This window comes from Xenopus tropicalis, chromosome 6 (genome assembly GCF_000004195.4).
Source record: "Xenopus tropicalis strain Nigerian chromosome 6, UCB_Xtro_10.0, whole genome shotgun sequence".
Taxonomy (NCBI): domain Eukaryota; kingdom Metazoa; phylum Chordata; class Amphibia; order Anura; family Pipidae; genus Xenopus; species Xenopus tropicalis.
The window spans coordinates 18,556,508-18,570,797 of record NC_030682.2 but is presented as its reverse complement, the minus strand read 5'-3'; the positions used below and the strand labels follow the sequence as shown (position 1 = coordinate 18,570,797).

At 43.2% G+C, this 14,290-nt stretch overlaps 1 protein-coding gene across 3 annotated transcripts in view; it reads left to right on the top strand.

Annotated features, from left to right (window-relative positions):
- esyt2 (extended synaptotagmin-like protein 2) overlaps positions 1-14,290 on the top strand; it is an 80,007-nt gene that overhangs the window by 28,530 nt on the left and 37,187 nt on the right. For all 3 annotated transcript variants that reach the window (XM_031904055.1, XM_031904054.1, XM_031904053.1), the window contains exons 2-3: positions 13,782-13,823; positions 14,090-14,224. In XM_031904055.1, the coding sequence (XP_031759915.1) occupies positions 13,782-13,823; positions 14,090-14,224 (177 nt within the window). The remainder of the gene's footprint in view (positions 1-13,781; positions 13,824-14,089; positions 14,225-14,290) is intronic.

Genomic DNA, 14,290 nt, shown 5'->3' with positions numbered 1-14,290 from the left:
TGATTATATATAGTAATAAGTCTGTCGTACAGCTTCCATAAAACAGCAGCTCAGTACATCTAAAGTTACACCCCTAGTTTTCCCCTAGGAATTGCCATAACTGGTCATCCCACCCCAACCTAAGTTTGGTATAACTTGACTGGGAATTATAGTCTGTAGCAACAGTCTCTCTCTATATATTTTTTATTTTCTATAACAAAAAAGAGATCCATTTTGGCTTACTGTTATATTCTGCACTGTCAAACACGGATATGTCTGTCTGGGTTCTAGTAGTATAGGGGTGATCTGTAACCAGGGGTGAATTATTGTACACAGCGTGTATTCTACACAGGGCACATCCTGTCAGAACCTCAGCTGCCCTTTAATAACTGAAGAAAAGGTTGACATTGGCCTCGAGGCCTCTCCATATTGCAGTACTGTAAACAACCTAATACCTTGTTCTTGCTGGCTCCTGTATAAAGCATGCCTGCGGGCTTCCATATGAAATATGACAGGGAGTAGAAGAAAATGTCATGATTACATAAAAATAAACATCTCTGAACTGAAAAAGCAATTAATATTATTATTAAAACACTTTCCTTGTTAAAGGGGCCATTCCCATTGAAACTGACTTTTTTGCATAATGTAGACAATTTGCAGTTAGTCTTTGCAATTATTTGTGCATGTTTTTAAATATCTGTTTGTTTTTTAATTCAAGCTTCCTGGTTGCTAAGGACTTGCATACCCTAGCAACCAGAGAGTGGTTTGTATGAGGTACTGGGAGATAAGGACAGGCTCTGAATACATGTACAACTCCAGTCTCAATGTGAATTAGGCCGATATTACACAACTGACTGTGCCCATATGGCTAATTATTTGTTAAAGAGCATCTGTCACTTACAGGTTTGCTCAGCCCTGCCCCCACTAGGCCCCGCCCCTACAGGTGTTCCACAAGATGCACGTTCATTACAAAGGCAGCTGTTATGGGCTCAAATACTAGCCGGCAATACTATTGCAGAATAAAGGTACACTGGTACCGAGACTATTTTTAAAGAGAACTTTGCAACTTTGATTTTGCACATATTTATTGTTAAATATTATATTACGTATTTTATATGTTTATATATTTACTAATTTTTATAGTTACATATTTATAGATACAAATTATGTAACAATTGCTTAATGTTGTTGGAAAAATACTGGTGCAAGACTGTGAAAAAGAGACAAGATATTCAGCTTTTACATATTTTTGGACGCCCTCTGCTACAGGCCCCGTGGCTACAATACCCCCCTGATAGTGGCCCTGGAGATACCCTTCACTTTTGTTATTGCCCCATGCTTTTATGTGTAAGGAGAGGGATGCGGTCCTGTGCCCATAAGCAATGCTGGACCTAAATACAGCCCTTGGGGGTCAGTGTAAAGTTGGCCATACACGATAAGGTCTGCTCGTTTGGCGAGGTCACCAAGTGAGTGGATCTTCTTCCAATATCCCCACTTATGGGTGGGCGATATCGGGCTAATTCATTAGTTTGTCCCTGGGGCCAAACAATCGAATTAGAATGACTGGTATAGCCGTCCATCGGTTCGGGGACCACATCAACGAGACAATGCAGTCCCCGATCTGACTACATTTTTAAACCTACCCATTCGAGATGCCAGATGTTGGTTGGGCAGGCCCGTCGTTAGTGCCCATACATGGGCCGATAAGCTGCCGAATCAGTCTAAGGGACCGATATGGGCAGCTAGAATTGGCCCATGTATGGCCACCTTAAGCGGTTAGGCTTGGGCTGGAAGGCAGGTTTGGCAATATTTATATAGGGCTGGTATAGGAGACTGGCATAGAAAACACAGCCTGGGCTTTAACTTGTGCTAAATAAGCCACTGGTATCAAATTCAGCGCTCTCAGCAAATCAGGGGGTTCACTGGACAGATCCCCATAGCTCATCTGGCCACTAATATTGCCCACACAGCTACCCATATAGAGATGTTTACACTTTTTTTTACACAGCTCATTTTGCCTTACCCGCTTCTGTCCGTGTGTAACAAGGTGGTGATTATTTTCCTGTTTCCAAAAAACAAAACGGCTAAAAATATCTCTGGAAACGATAGGGAAAACCTAAACACAAACAAACTCTGCTCTGCTGCAGGCATTTGGCTTTTTCCAGAGGTTTAAAAAAAAAAAAAAAAAAAAGTAAATAAAATGTTCTTTTATTAGAATTCACCATAACGGAAAGTAATCTTTCTCTTCAGCACAACACAAGAACGAATGAGTTTGATTTGTCCAAATGGAAAAAAAAAATGATGGATTTATTTCATCCCTAACATTTGGCAGCTTTTATCATCCCTTATGTATTATTTATATATGTATATTATACAAAACCAGATGCACCCTGGGAGAGTATCTCTCATTTAAAGCTTATCTTTTATTAATCACAGTTAAAAGGAAAACAGGCCAACGTTTAGTCAACATCTAGGACCTTTCTCGAGACACCATTTTCCATTATAAACAAGAAATATATATACACTTAGGAAGAGTAACTCACCAATCAATGTGCTGTATCCACCCAGGTTGTGACAGCAGAAATCCCACCCATCAAGGGAAAAGGGAATCCTACATTGGGTTCCATATGCATATAAACTTCTTCCAGGAGGTTGCAAAATACATTATAGCAAACATCTATCCCTTATTACATATTTGCAATTAGGGATGCACTGAATCTACTATTTTTGGATTTGGCCAAACCCTAAATCCTTTGTGAAAGATTCGGCCAAATACCAAACCGATTCCGAATCATAAGCAAAGAGGCCGTATACACACACACACATATATAATTTCTTATATAAAGTGAATATATATAAGAAAATTATATATAGAATATATAAGTTTATATAAAATACACAATGGGCGATACATAAGGGCCACAGCTAAACTTGCTACTTGCTGGCAAAGCCACGTTTATCTAACACATGATGAGAGGCTTTGATTTTAGTTTGTCTATGTAGTTATAGAGCCCACCAATGGGATCTTTTCTCTGGGCCCACCAGTCAAAATGACCCCAGAGGCCAATGCAGACCCCAGCATTTTTATAGCCTTCAGCCTGCTTGTGACTTCCCTAGGCATCCGTAAGCTTGGCATTATAGGCCCAGGAAAGTGAGTCTTATCATTGGCCCACAATGTGGAAAATATTGGGCAGTACTGCTCTATGGATATATCGCTGTGTAGGGGGATAGGTAATGTGCATGCCTATGTATATCTATCCTTTCATTCGCACACTCTCACTATCTCCTGAGGTGCTGATGGATGTGCATTCTCCGAACACCCAGCGGCAGGGAGCTCTGATCTGTATCTGTCAAATGCTCTTCCCTCCTGATAACGCACAGAAATGCTAATATACAGAGAAGGCACGCTCAGGGATATGCTTGGATAAGGACATGGGGCTAGCCAAACTACACTCATTTGGTCAGTAGGCAATAGTAAAGGCACGCTCAGGGATATGCTTGGATAAGGACATGGGGCTAGCCAACTACACTCATTTGGTCAGTAGGCAACAGTGAAGGCACGCTCAGGGATGTGCTTGGATAAGGACATGGGGCTAGCCAACTACACCCATTTGGTCAGTAGGCAATAGGGAAGGCACGCTCAGGGATATGCTTGGATAAGGACATGGGACTAGCCAAACTACAATCATCTAGCCATTTGGTCAGTAGGCAATAGTAAAGGCACGATCAGTGATATGCTTGGATAAGGACATGGGGCTAGCCAAACTACACTCATCTGGCCATTTGGTCAGTAGGCAATAGTAAAGGCACGCTCAGGGATATGCTTGGATAAGGACATGGGGCTAGCCAACTACACTCATTTGGTCAGTAGGCAACAGTGAAGGCACGCTCAGGGATATGCTTGGATAAGGACATGGGGCTAGCCAACTACACTCATTTGGTCAGTAGGCAATAGGGAAGGCATGCTCAGGGATATGCTTGGATAAGGACATGGGACTAGCCAAACTACAATCATCTGGCCATTTGGTCAGTAGGCAATAGTAAAGGCACGCTCAGGGATATGCTTGGATAAGGACATGGGGGTAGCCAACTACACTCATTTGGTCAGTAGGCAATAGGGAAGGCACGCTCAGGGGATATGCTTGGATAAGGACATGGGACTAGCCAAACTACAATCATCTGGCCATTTGGTTAGTAGGCAATAGTGAAGGCACGCTCAGGGATATGCTTGGATAAGGACATGGGGGTAGCCAACTACACTCATTTGGTCAGTAGGCAATAGTAAAGGCACGCTCAGGGATATGCTTGGATAAGGACATGGGGGTAGCCAACTACACTCATTTGGTCAGTAGGCAATAGGGAAGGCACGCTCAGGGATATGCTTGGATAAGGACATGGGACTAGCCAAACTACAATCATCTGGCCATTTGGTTAGTAGGCAATAGTGAAGGCACGCTCAGTGATGTGCTTGGATAAGGACATGGGGCTAACCGAATTACACTCATTTGGTCAGTAGGCAATAGTGAATATTAAAAAGAAGAGGAAACACTATTTTATTGGCACACCTGTAGAAATTTTAAAACATAACCTTTAATTTTGACTAACATTAGAATCTATCTTAAAATTGGTAAAGCAAAAAAGGAAGGAAGAAAAACATAAAATATATAGTATTACACCCTAGACCTATCTATTATACTAGGCTTCAATGCCTGTTGAACTTTCGGCAACTATTTAGTTACTTTGTTAGTGTTGCTATTCAGTGTATCAATAGTAATTACAAGCAACTCATGTAGCGTTTATTAAAAGGTCTCTAGTTCTTTTCAGAGATCACAGTTCGTGACATGAGGAATATGTCTTTTCAGAAAAAACCACGATTTTTGGGTATGTTTTATTATTTTCCGATTAATGCTTTTCGTATGGACTACGATTCCATTTACCACTGTTAAGCATAGGTAAGTTTACACCCCATAAACCTCGGCAGTGTGCCCTGCCTTAGTCGTTATATATGGTTACTCCTGCGTGTCAGTGTGGTCTTATATGCTTTTTGAAAAAATTCTATAGTGGCAATTTCGGGTAGGTATTTAGCGCCACTTCTGTCCGTCCATAAGGCTCTTATTTTATCGCTTATAGAGTTGCCTACCAACGGATCTTAATTAAGTGCCTACCAACGGATCTTAATTAAGTGCAGCTCTCAAGCATTTGCGATCGGCTATGGGAACAAATCTCCCGTATTAGTTACTTATCCCAAACTTACGAGATCCACTGTGCCTACTACCAAGAAGCTTGTTACCTCGGCACAGAGAATCAATAGATCTAGGGTGTAAAACGCCGACGCGCGTTTCGCTACTGCTTTTTCAAGGCACCCATTTGGTCAGTAGGCAATAGTGAATATACAGAGAAGGCACGCTCAGGGATATGCTTGGATAAGGACATGGGGCTAGCCAAACTACACTCATTTGGTCAGTAGGCAATAGTAAAGGCACGCTCAGGGATATGCTTGGATAAGGACATGGGGCTAGCCAACTACACTCATTTGGTCAGTAGGCAACAGTGAAGGCACGCTCAGGGATGTGCTTGGATAAGGACATGGGGCTATCCAACTACACCCATTTGGTCAGTAGGCAATAGGGAAGGCACGCTCAGGGATATGCTTGGATAAGGACATGGGACTAGCCAAACTACAATCATCTAGCCATTTGGTCAGTAGGCAATAGTAAAGGCACGATCAGTGATATGCTTGGATAAGGACATGGGGCTAGCCAAACTACACTCATCTGGCCATTTGGTCAGTAGGCAATAGTAAAGGCACGCTCAGGGATATGCTTGGATAAGGACATGGGGCTAGCCAACTACACTCATTTGGTCAGTAGGCAACAGTGAAGGCACGCTCAGGGATATGCTTGGATAAGGACATGGGGCTAGCCAACTACACTCATTTGGTCAGTAGGCAATAGGGAAGGCATGCTCAGGGATATGCTTGGATAAGGACATGGGACTAGCCAAACTACAATCATCTGGCCATTTGGTCAGTAGGCAATAGTAAAGGCACGCTCAGGGATATGCTTGGATAAGGACATGGGGGTAGCCAACTACACTCATTTGGTCAGTAGGCAATAGGGAAGGCACGCTCAGGGATATGCTTGGATAAGGACATGGGACTAGCCAAACTACAATCATCTGGCCATTTGGTTAGTAGGCAATAGTGAAGGCACGCTCAGGGATATGCTTGGATAAGGACATGGGGGTAGCCAACTACACTCATTTGGTCAGTAGGCAATAGTAAAGGCACGCTCAGGGATATGCTTGGATAAGGACATGGGGGTAGCCAACTACACTCATTTGGTCAGTAGGCAATAGGGAAGGCACGCTCAGGGATATGCTTGGATAAGGACATGGGACTAGCCAAACTACAATCATCTGGCCATTTGGTTAGTAGGCAATAGTGAAGGCACGCTCAGTGATGTGCTTGGATAAGGACATGGGGCTAACCGAATTACACTCATTTGGTCAGTAGGCAATAGTGAATATTAAAAAGAAGAGGAAACACTATTTTATTGGCACACCTGTAGAAATTTTAAAACATAACCTTTAATTTTGACTAACATTAGAATCTATCTTAAAATTGGTAAAGCAAAAAAGGAAGGAAGAAAAACATAAAATATATAGTATTACACCCTAGACCTATCTATTATACTAGGCTTCAATGCCTGTTGAACTTTCGGCAACTATTTAGTTACTTTGTTAGTGTTGCTATTCAGTGTATCAATAGTAATTACAAGCAACTCATGTAGCGTTTATTAAAAGGTCTCTAGTTCTTTTCAGAGATCACAGTTCGTGACATGAGGAATATGTCTTTTCAGAAAAAACCACGATTTTTGGGTATGTTTTATTATTTTCCGATTAATGCTTTTCGTATGGACTACGATTCCATTTACCACTGTTAAGCATAGGTAAGTTTACACCCCATAAACCTCGGCAGTGTGCCCTGCCTTAGTCGTTATATATGGTTACTCCTGCGTGTCAGTGTGGTCTTATATGCTTTTTGAAAAAATTCTATAGTGGCAATTTCGGGTAGGTATTTAGCGCCACTTCTGTCCGTCCATAAGGCTCTTATTTTATCGCTTATAGAGTTGCCTACCAACGGATCTTAATTAAGTGCCTACCAACGGATCTTAATTAAGTGCAGCTCTCAAGCATTTGCGATCGGCTATGGGAACAAATCTCCCGTATTAGTTACTTATCCCAAACTTCTTAATGCGCGGGATCTTCCATCCACTTAATAAGTCGAGTATCACAATAATATTTGGCTAAATACTGTTAGAGTACATCTCCCACTGTCGTTATGGGACATTACCCCGCCAGGGAGAGTTTAACAAAAGCGTATAATACACGTATCGCTATGCTTTCATCCGCGATATTACCACAACATTGGGAGAAGAGGACTGCCTCATTAGTCAGCCCTAGCCGTCTTTGCTAACTATCCCGGCTTCCTGTGGAGATAATAGGACACCTGTGCCTACTACCTCAAACTCTTGGTGACAAGTTTACACAAATATAAGTTGTCAAATGCGGATATCGAGGAGCAGGGAAAAAGCCGGTGCCTACCACCTCTAAATTTTTACCTCAGCAACCGGCTTTCATAACCAACAATTGTTCGTTGCGATCGCCATTAAACACCATCATTAGATGTTACCAAAGACCAATATAGCCAATATTGCTATCACGACTTCGAATACAAAGGCAAACCTGTGCCTACTGCGGCTAACTCAGGTCTCAGCACCAGGTTACCCTAGATCACACATTAACCGATCACGATGGTCACCTCTATCCCCCAACCTCATTCGATTGATCCCCAATTATACGAAAGGCGGAAAGAAAGCAAGCCGGTGCCTACCACCTCAAAGTTTTGTTACCTCAGCAACCGGCTTTTATAGACCACGATTATTCATTGCGATCGCTCCTCAACACCATCATTAAGTGTTGGTATCGGTCGACATAGTCGGTATTATGCCAAAAGTTCAACGGGACCTGTGCCTACTACTTATAACTCTATACCTCGGCAACAGGTTACATTGGATCACACATTAACCGATCCCATTGGTCGCCTATACCGCCTACCCCCAATCTGCTAATCCCCAATTCAAAAGCTACCTCTCAACTTCAAATTAAATTATTAACGCTACGAGATCCACTGTGCCTACTACCAAGAAGCTTGTTACCTCGGCACAGAGAATCAATAGATCTAGGGTGTAAAACGCCGACGCGCGTTTCGCTACTGCTTTTTCAAGGCACCCATTTGGTCAGTAGGCAATAGTGAAGGCACGCTCATGGATATGCTTGGATAAGGACATGGGACTAGCCGAACTACACTCATCTGGCCATTTGGTCAGTAGGCATTAGTGCAACATTTTCTCTAGGTCTACTAACTTATAGCAACCACAAGCTTTCAAGCAGGATACCTGTAAATGCTGCTGGCCTTTCCTCCATTATTCATATCAACAACCCAATTATAAGATAGCACTCACTTAGGGGCTCTTTTATCTGCACAGGGGCCCTCTCTGCTCACACCCTATAATAATTTACTGTACATATTAATGTCAGGAGCTGGATCAGTTATGTAATGGTGTGTTACTTTATTTAGAAACAATGGTGGCCATGGGTTACATGTTTGGTTACATTATAAAAGCTATCTGCACTGCCCTGGGGGAGTTTGTGTGCACGTGCAGACAGCATTAGCCTCAGGGCTGCCATGTTTAGCAGTAAAGACAGAATGGGGACATGCATTTAGGTTATTGGGTTGGTGTTACCTTTATGCCAACATGGAGCAGCTAGTGATGGTTGTCATGGCTCACAGGGCACATACTGGCCTCCTTGCTGTAGCTCAGACACAACTAACCCCTAGTTTGGAGAGGCTACCGACAGAAGACTTTCCATTGAAGAACTTATAATTACATATATATGATTGGGGGAAACTAAGAATGAATCTTCATTATTCTTTGCCTTATGAGTATTCCTATACAATGGCCTTGGTCTCCCCTGGGCTTTAGTGCCGGCAGACTTATTAGGCAAGTGTTTGTGATGGGAGATCCGATTGAATGTGCTGTAGTGCAGTAATCAGATGACTCATAGAAAGGAAACCGACTGGCTCTGCAGGCCTTCTAGGGTGTGGTATTTGTTTTTCAGATTCTGATGCATGATCCGCACTAGTCTGTTAGCTCATATAGCTTCATATACAGATCAGCCGGATTGTTTGGCTTTATAAACAGAATTTCTATACTGAGATCTAAGCAGCGTATGTCCTGCTCTCACATACCCAGAGTAGTAAATAATCTGCATGTTCTGAAACATTGACATGAATGTAATAAAAGGAGCAAAGTTTGCCCCGGGTTAGTTACCTATAGCAACCAATCATCTGTTTGCTTTTAAAGTGGTGACCAGTATATGCTGGCTGCTGATAGGATGTTACAAGTTACTGGGTCTATAGCAAACTTTGCACCTTTTATTACATTATACTCATTGATATCTGCTGTTTATGTAATGTTATTATAGGCCTTCACTGAGAATGAAGTGGAATGTTCCCAGGAAGCCTATAACTGCAGTGCATAGTGAACCAACACAGGGAAAATTAATTACATCACTTAATTGTGATTACACAACTTAACAGCATATGATGTTAGAGTCAGTTAGTGGTATCGAAGGACTCCAGGGTGCTGGAGATGTGAAGCTAGTGGTGCCTCAGGGTGCTGGAGATGTGAAGCTAGTGGTGCCTCAGGGTGCTGGGGATGTGAAGCTAGTGGTGCCTCGGGGTGCTGGGGATGTGAAGCTAGTGGTGCCTCGGGGTGCTGGGGATGTGAAGCCTAGTGGTGCCTCAGGGTGCCGGGGATGTGAAGCTAGTGGTGCCTCGGGGTGCTGGGGATGTGAAGCTAGTGGTGCCTCAGGGTGCTGGGGATGTGAAGCTAGTGGTGCCTCGGGGTGCTGGGGATGTGAAGCTAGTGGTGCCTCAGGGTGCCGGGGATGTGAAGCTAGTGGTGCCTCGGGGTGCTGGGGATGTGAAGCTAGTGGTGCCTCGGGGTGCTGGGGATGTGAAGCTAGTGGTGCCTCAGGGTGCTGGGGATGTGAAGCTAGTGGTGCCTCGGGGTGCTGGGGATGTGAAGCTAGTGGTGCCTCAGGGTGCTGGGGATGTGAAGCTAGTGGTGCCTCGGGGTGCTGGGGATGTGAAGCTAGTGGTGCCTCAGGGTGCTGGGGATGAGAATCTAAAAGTTCAGGGTTGAAAATGGTGCTTCAGTATGCTGTAGATCAGGGATGGCCCCTTGGCCTTTTTAATCCGGCCCGCCGACGACGCCAAGTCTCATCACGCGAGACTTGGTGTCATTGGCGGGCCGGAATTAAAGAGACGAAGGGGGCGTAACGCTGGCCTGGCCCTGCCCGCCCTGGCCCGGTCCGGCCCTGGGGTAAGTAATGTGGCCCGTGAGCCAAAAAGTTTGCCCACCCCTGCTGTAGATAGTAATACTTAAGGGTGCTGGGGACTGGTAGCTAGTGACACATCAGGATACTGAAATGGGTAACTAACCTTAGAGTGCTGCATATTGGTAAGTAGTGGTAGGTTATACCAAAGATGAGTAGCTAACAGAGCCTTAGGTTGCTGTGGTTGGGTAACTAATGTATCTGTTTGGTGTGTCAGAGGGTTGGAGATGGATAGTTGGTGAGTGCTGGGAACTGGTAGCTAATGGATACCTCGGAGTGCTGGATATAGGTAATTAGTGGTACACTAGAGTGTTAGAGATGGGAAGCCTATCCCATGGTGCTTGGGATGGGTAGGTAATGTAACCTAGGTGCTTCCGTGTTTACATGACAAAAAGTCACGTGCTTTTTAGGATTCTGATGCGGTTTGGCCAAGAGCATGGATTCGGTGCGTCCCTAATATATATAGGTATATAATATAGAAAGGCAAGTAAGAGAATGCTTTGCATATGCAGAATAGGATGGAACACAAACAGTAAATTACGAAGGGTGGCTTTTTAGTAAGTGAGGGGTATGGGAGATAGCTCTTGGTACAATTTGATCCAGGTACTGGTCCGATTGCCATCTTGGAGTCAGGAAGGAATTTTTTCCCCTCTGAGGCAAATTAGAGGCTTCCTCGGGATCAGCTAGCAGTTAGGCAGGTTATATATAGGCATTAAGGGTGAACTTAATGGACATGTGTCATTTTTTCAGCCTAACTTACTATGTTACAATGTAACAGGGCTGTGGAACAATAAACTAATCCGAAGCATTCAGATATAGACTGTGTTTATAACAGTAAGATAAATGCCCTGATATTGTTATTAACATAGTCTATATGAGTTACATCATGAGTTTGTTAATAATTAACAGATTTATAACATCAGTGTGTTCATTGGCCACAGGGCATAGAGAACTCATTGCTAATAAAGGATAAAGGTTTCCCTTTGCTAGGCTCCGAATAACAGTAGGTTTGCACGGTACAACCTTTACAACCGTTATATAGCTTTGTTATATAGTGTGGCCCTCCTGTGTGAATGAACCCATTACCTTTTCCTTGTGGGTTTCATGGCTCTGTTCCCAAATGTGCAGAGCAAGCACATTTCAAGGCAGCCCATGATTTATATAGATTATCCTGGAAATAATCAATATACCTGCTGAGTCAGCCCACGTGTACCAATTCCCTGCTGCATGGCCTGAGCATGATAATGTTACCGGGGGAGTCGCTAGGGGGGTCGCTGACTCAGGCAGCGTTGGTCAGCAGAAATGAAGGCAGCCAGAGAGAAAACCATCAGTGCTCTTCGCAGCTACTCACACACACACACACATAGGATTTCCACAAGCTGTCAGATGCCCGATTTGCCACTCACCAATCCTTTCATCAAGTTCTGGGCTGGACTGATGAAAAGTCGCTTGTTATCTGTGAATTGCTAATGTAGATCTCACTCACACAGCTGCTCCTGCTCCCTCTGGGTACGTTGCCTCCCGTCTGGCCTTGGCCACATGGAAATGGGGGGTTGAGTCTTTCAGTTTTGTTTTCGACAAAATTGATCACATGGATTGGCTAGGGTCATAGTGACCACCATGTTTCTTTTTTGTATTGAACCCCATCAGGTCTCCCTATGGCCAGTGCTCTCCAGGCTTTTTTGGGTTGATACCTGATAGGCGAGGACTAGCCTATATTTGAATGACAACTAGGTTTTTGAAGCCTGTAGCAAGGCTTGGAGCTGTTGAAATCCGTCGGGTTGGTCCTGCAGTCACCCACGTACAATTTCTGCTCTCTGCAGAGAATATTTGTAATATCATTTATTAAACCAATGGGGCCGTGTCCTTTAGTTCTGCCCCTACAGAACAGGAGACATGACTTTATTACCCTGAGTAATAGGATGTCTTAAAATAACCCTGATAACTAAACGTATAGATGTCAGGAAGATAAGTGCCTCAAACCAACCTAGCCATCAATTCAGTGTGCTCAGTACACTCTAATTTTAGCACTGCTGCCTTGCAATGCTGGCTTTCTGGGTTTGATTCCAGTCGGGGCACATATGCATGCATGTGTAAATGTGTGTATATAATATACATATATATACATACGCAAGGACTTGTATGAAGCAAAAAAAATAAATAATGTTTAATTCAACATTTCAGCTTAGACTCGAGTCGTCTTCAGGCTTGAGTCTAAGCCGAAACTTTGAATTAAATACCATTTTTTTTATTTTTTTGCTTCATACAAGTCCTTGCATTTATATATATAACACCATGTATCAGGCCTGGATTTGAGGGCAGGCCAGAAAGGCCCAGTCCTAGGGCATCAAATAATGGGGAAGGCGGCATGCTGCCAACTGGGCACATCTCCACTGGGGACTAGGCGGGAGATTTTGGCAGCTGTTTGAATCCCCGGCCGCCTAGTTCCCAGTGGAAGTGACGGCAGGAGGGACCGGCAGGTGGGTGAGAGGGGCTGCGATCGGTGGGGGGGCCGCGAGCAACAAAAAGGCCTATGAGTTTAAATCTGGCCCTGTATTGAATACAATCTTCCCTAGACTCATTTTTAATCAAGTAAATTCTGGTGTTTTTAAAAAAAAAAAAAAAAAAAAAGATTTCCTTTTTCTCTGTAATAATTAAACAGTGCCTTGTACGTAATGCCGACTGAGATATAATTGGATTATTTAGAATCACTTCAATCCTTTTGGGTTTAATTAAAGCTGATATTATTTTTTAGTAGATTTAAGGTATGGAAATGCAAATTATGGAAAGATCCCTTATCTGGAAAACCCCAGGTCCCGAGCATTCTGGATAACTGGTTCCATAGGTATATTTATTAGCTGTTGGTTTTGTAGCCTTAGGTCCAGGCATGTAAATGAAATGAAGTAATTTCTGTCTGACTGAGCTGGGACTGGAAGCAGCTGCCAACCGATGACAACAGTGTAAAAATATTTTTCGAAGTATATTAGGCCAAAAAGGCCTCAATGAAAATTTCCAGATGAGTTTGTTAGCTACATATACCTATATATCCTTCACAAACATGCACACACAATTTTAGACAATTTGTTTCCCGGACATATTCATTCTCCCTCCATGGCAGCGGAACAAAAGTTGGCTCCATTCAAAGTGATTGAGAATTGCCGGGTCCTGTCAATTGACATGGCCTGTGTCACTCAAACATGCCCACACTTTCAATCATACGGCTGGCTTAGTAGCATCTGTGATTTGTTCCATAACTATAAAATATCACATGTATTTATTTATGCCTGCATTTCTCTGGTTATTTGGTGGCTGACGACTCTCTCTTCTCTCTTATGCAGGTACATTTCCCGGATATTGAGAGAGCAGAATGGCTCAACAAAGTAAGTCAGTTGACATTGATAACTGTTTCCTTACATTTTACCGCATTTAAGGAATAGCACTCCCATTCGTGACTTATCCATGTCATTGTATAGCATTTCATGTTTCACTCCCTCTTGAGATTAAGCGACTGCACATACTGTATTTCTACTGACCTATTTTCTATACTGCATTGCAGTATAGCTACAGTGTGTATGTATGTGTGTATATATATATATATATATATATATATCAGTAGAATGCATAATATGTCCTTTTCTTTTTATAGACTGTAAAGCACATGTGGCCTTACATCTGCCAGTTCATAGAGAAGTTGTTCCGAGAGACCATAGAGCCCGCTGTGCGGGGTGCAAATGCCCATCTGAGCACCTTCAATTTTACTAAGATTGACATGGGATCACAGGTATGTGTCTTGCACAGGCTGAACCATTCCACTCCCAGAGGGGGCTTCCTCTTCAGCTTTGTACCC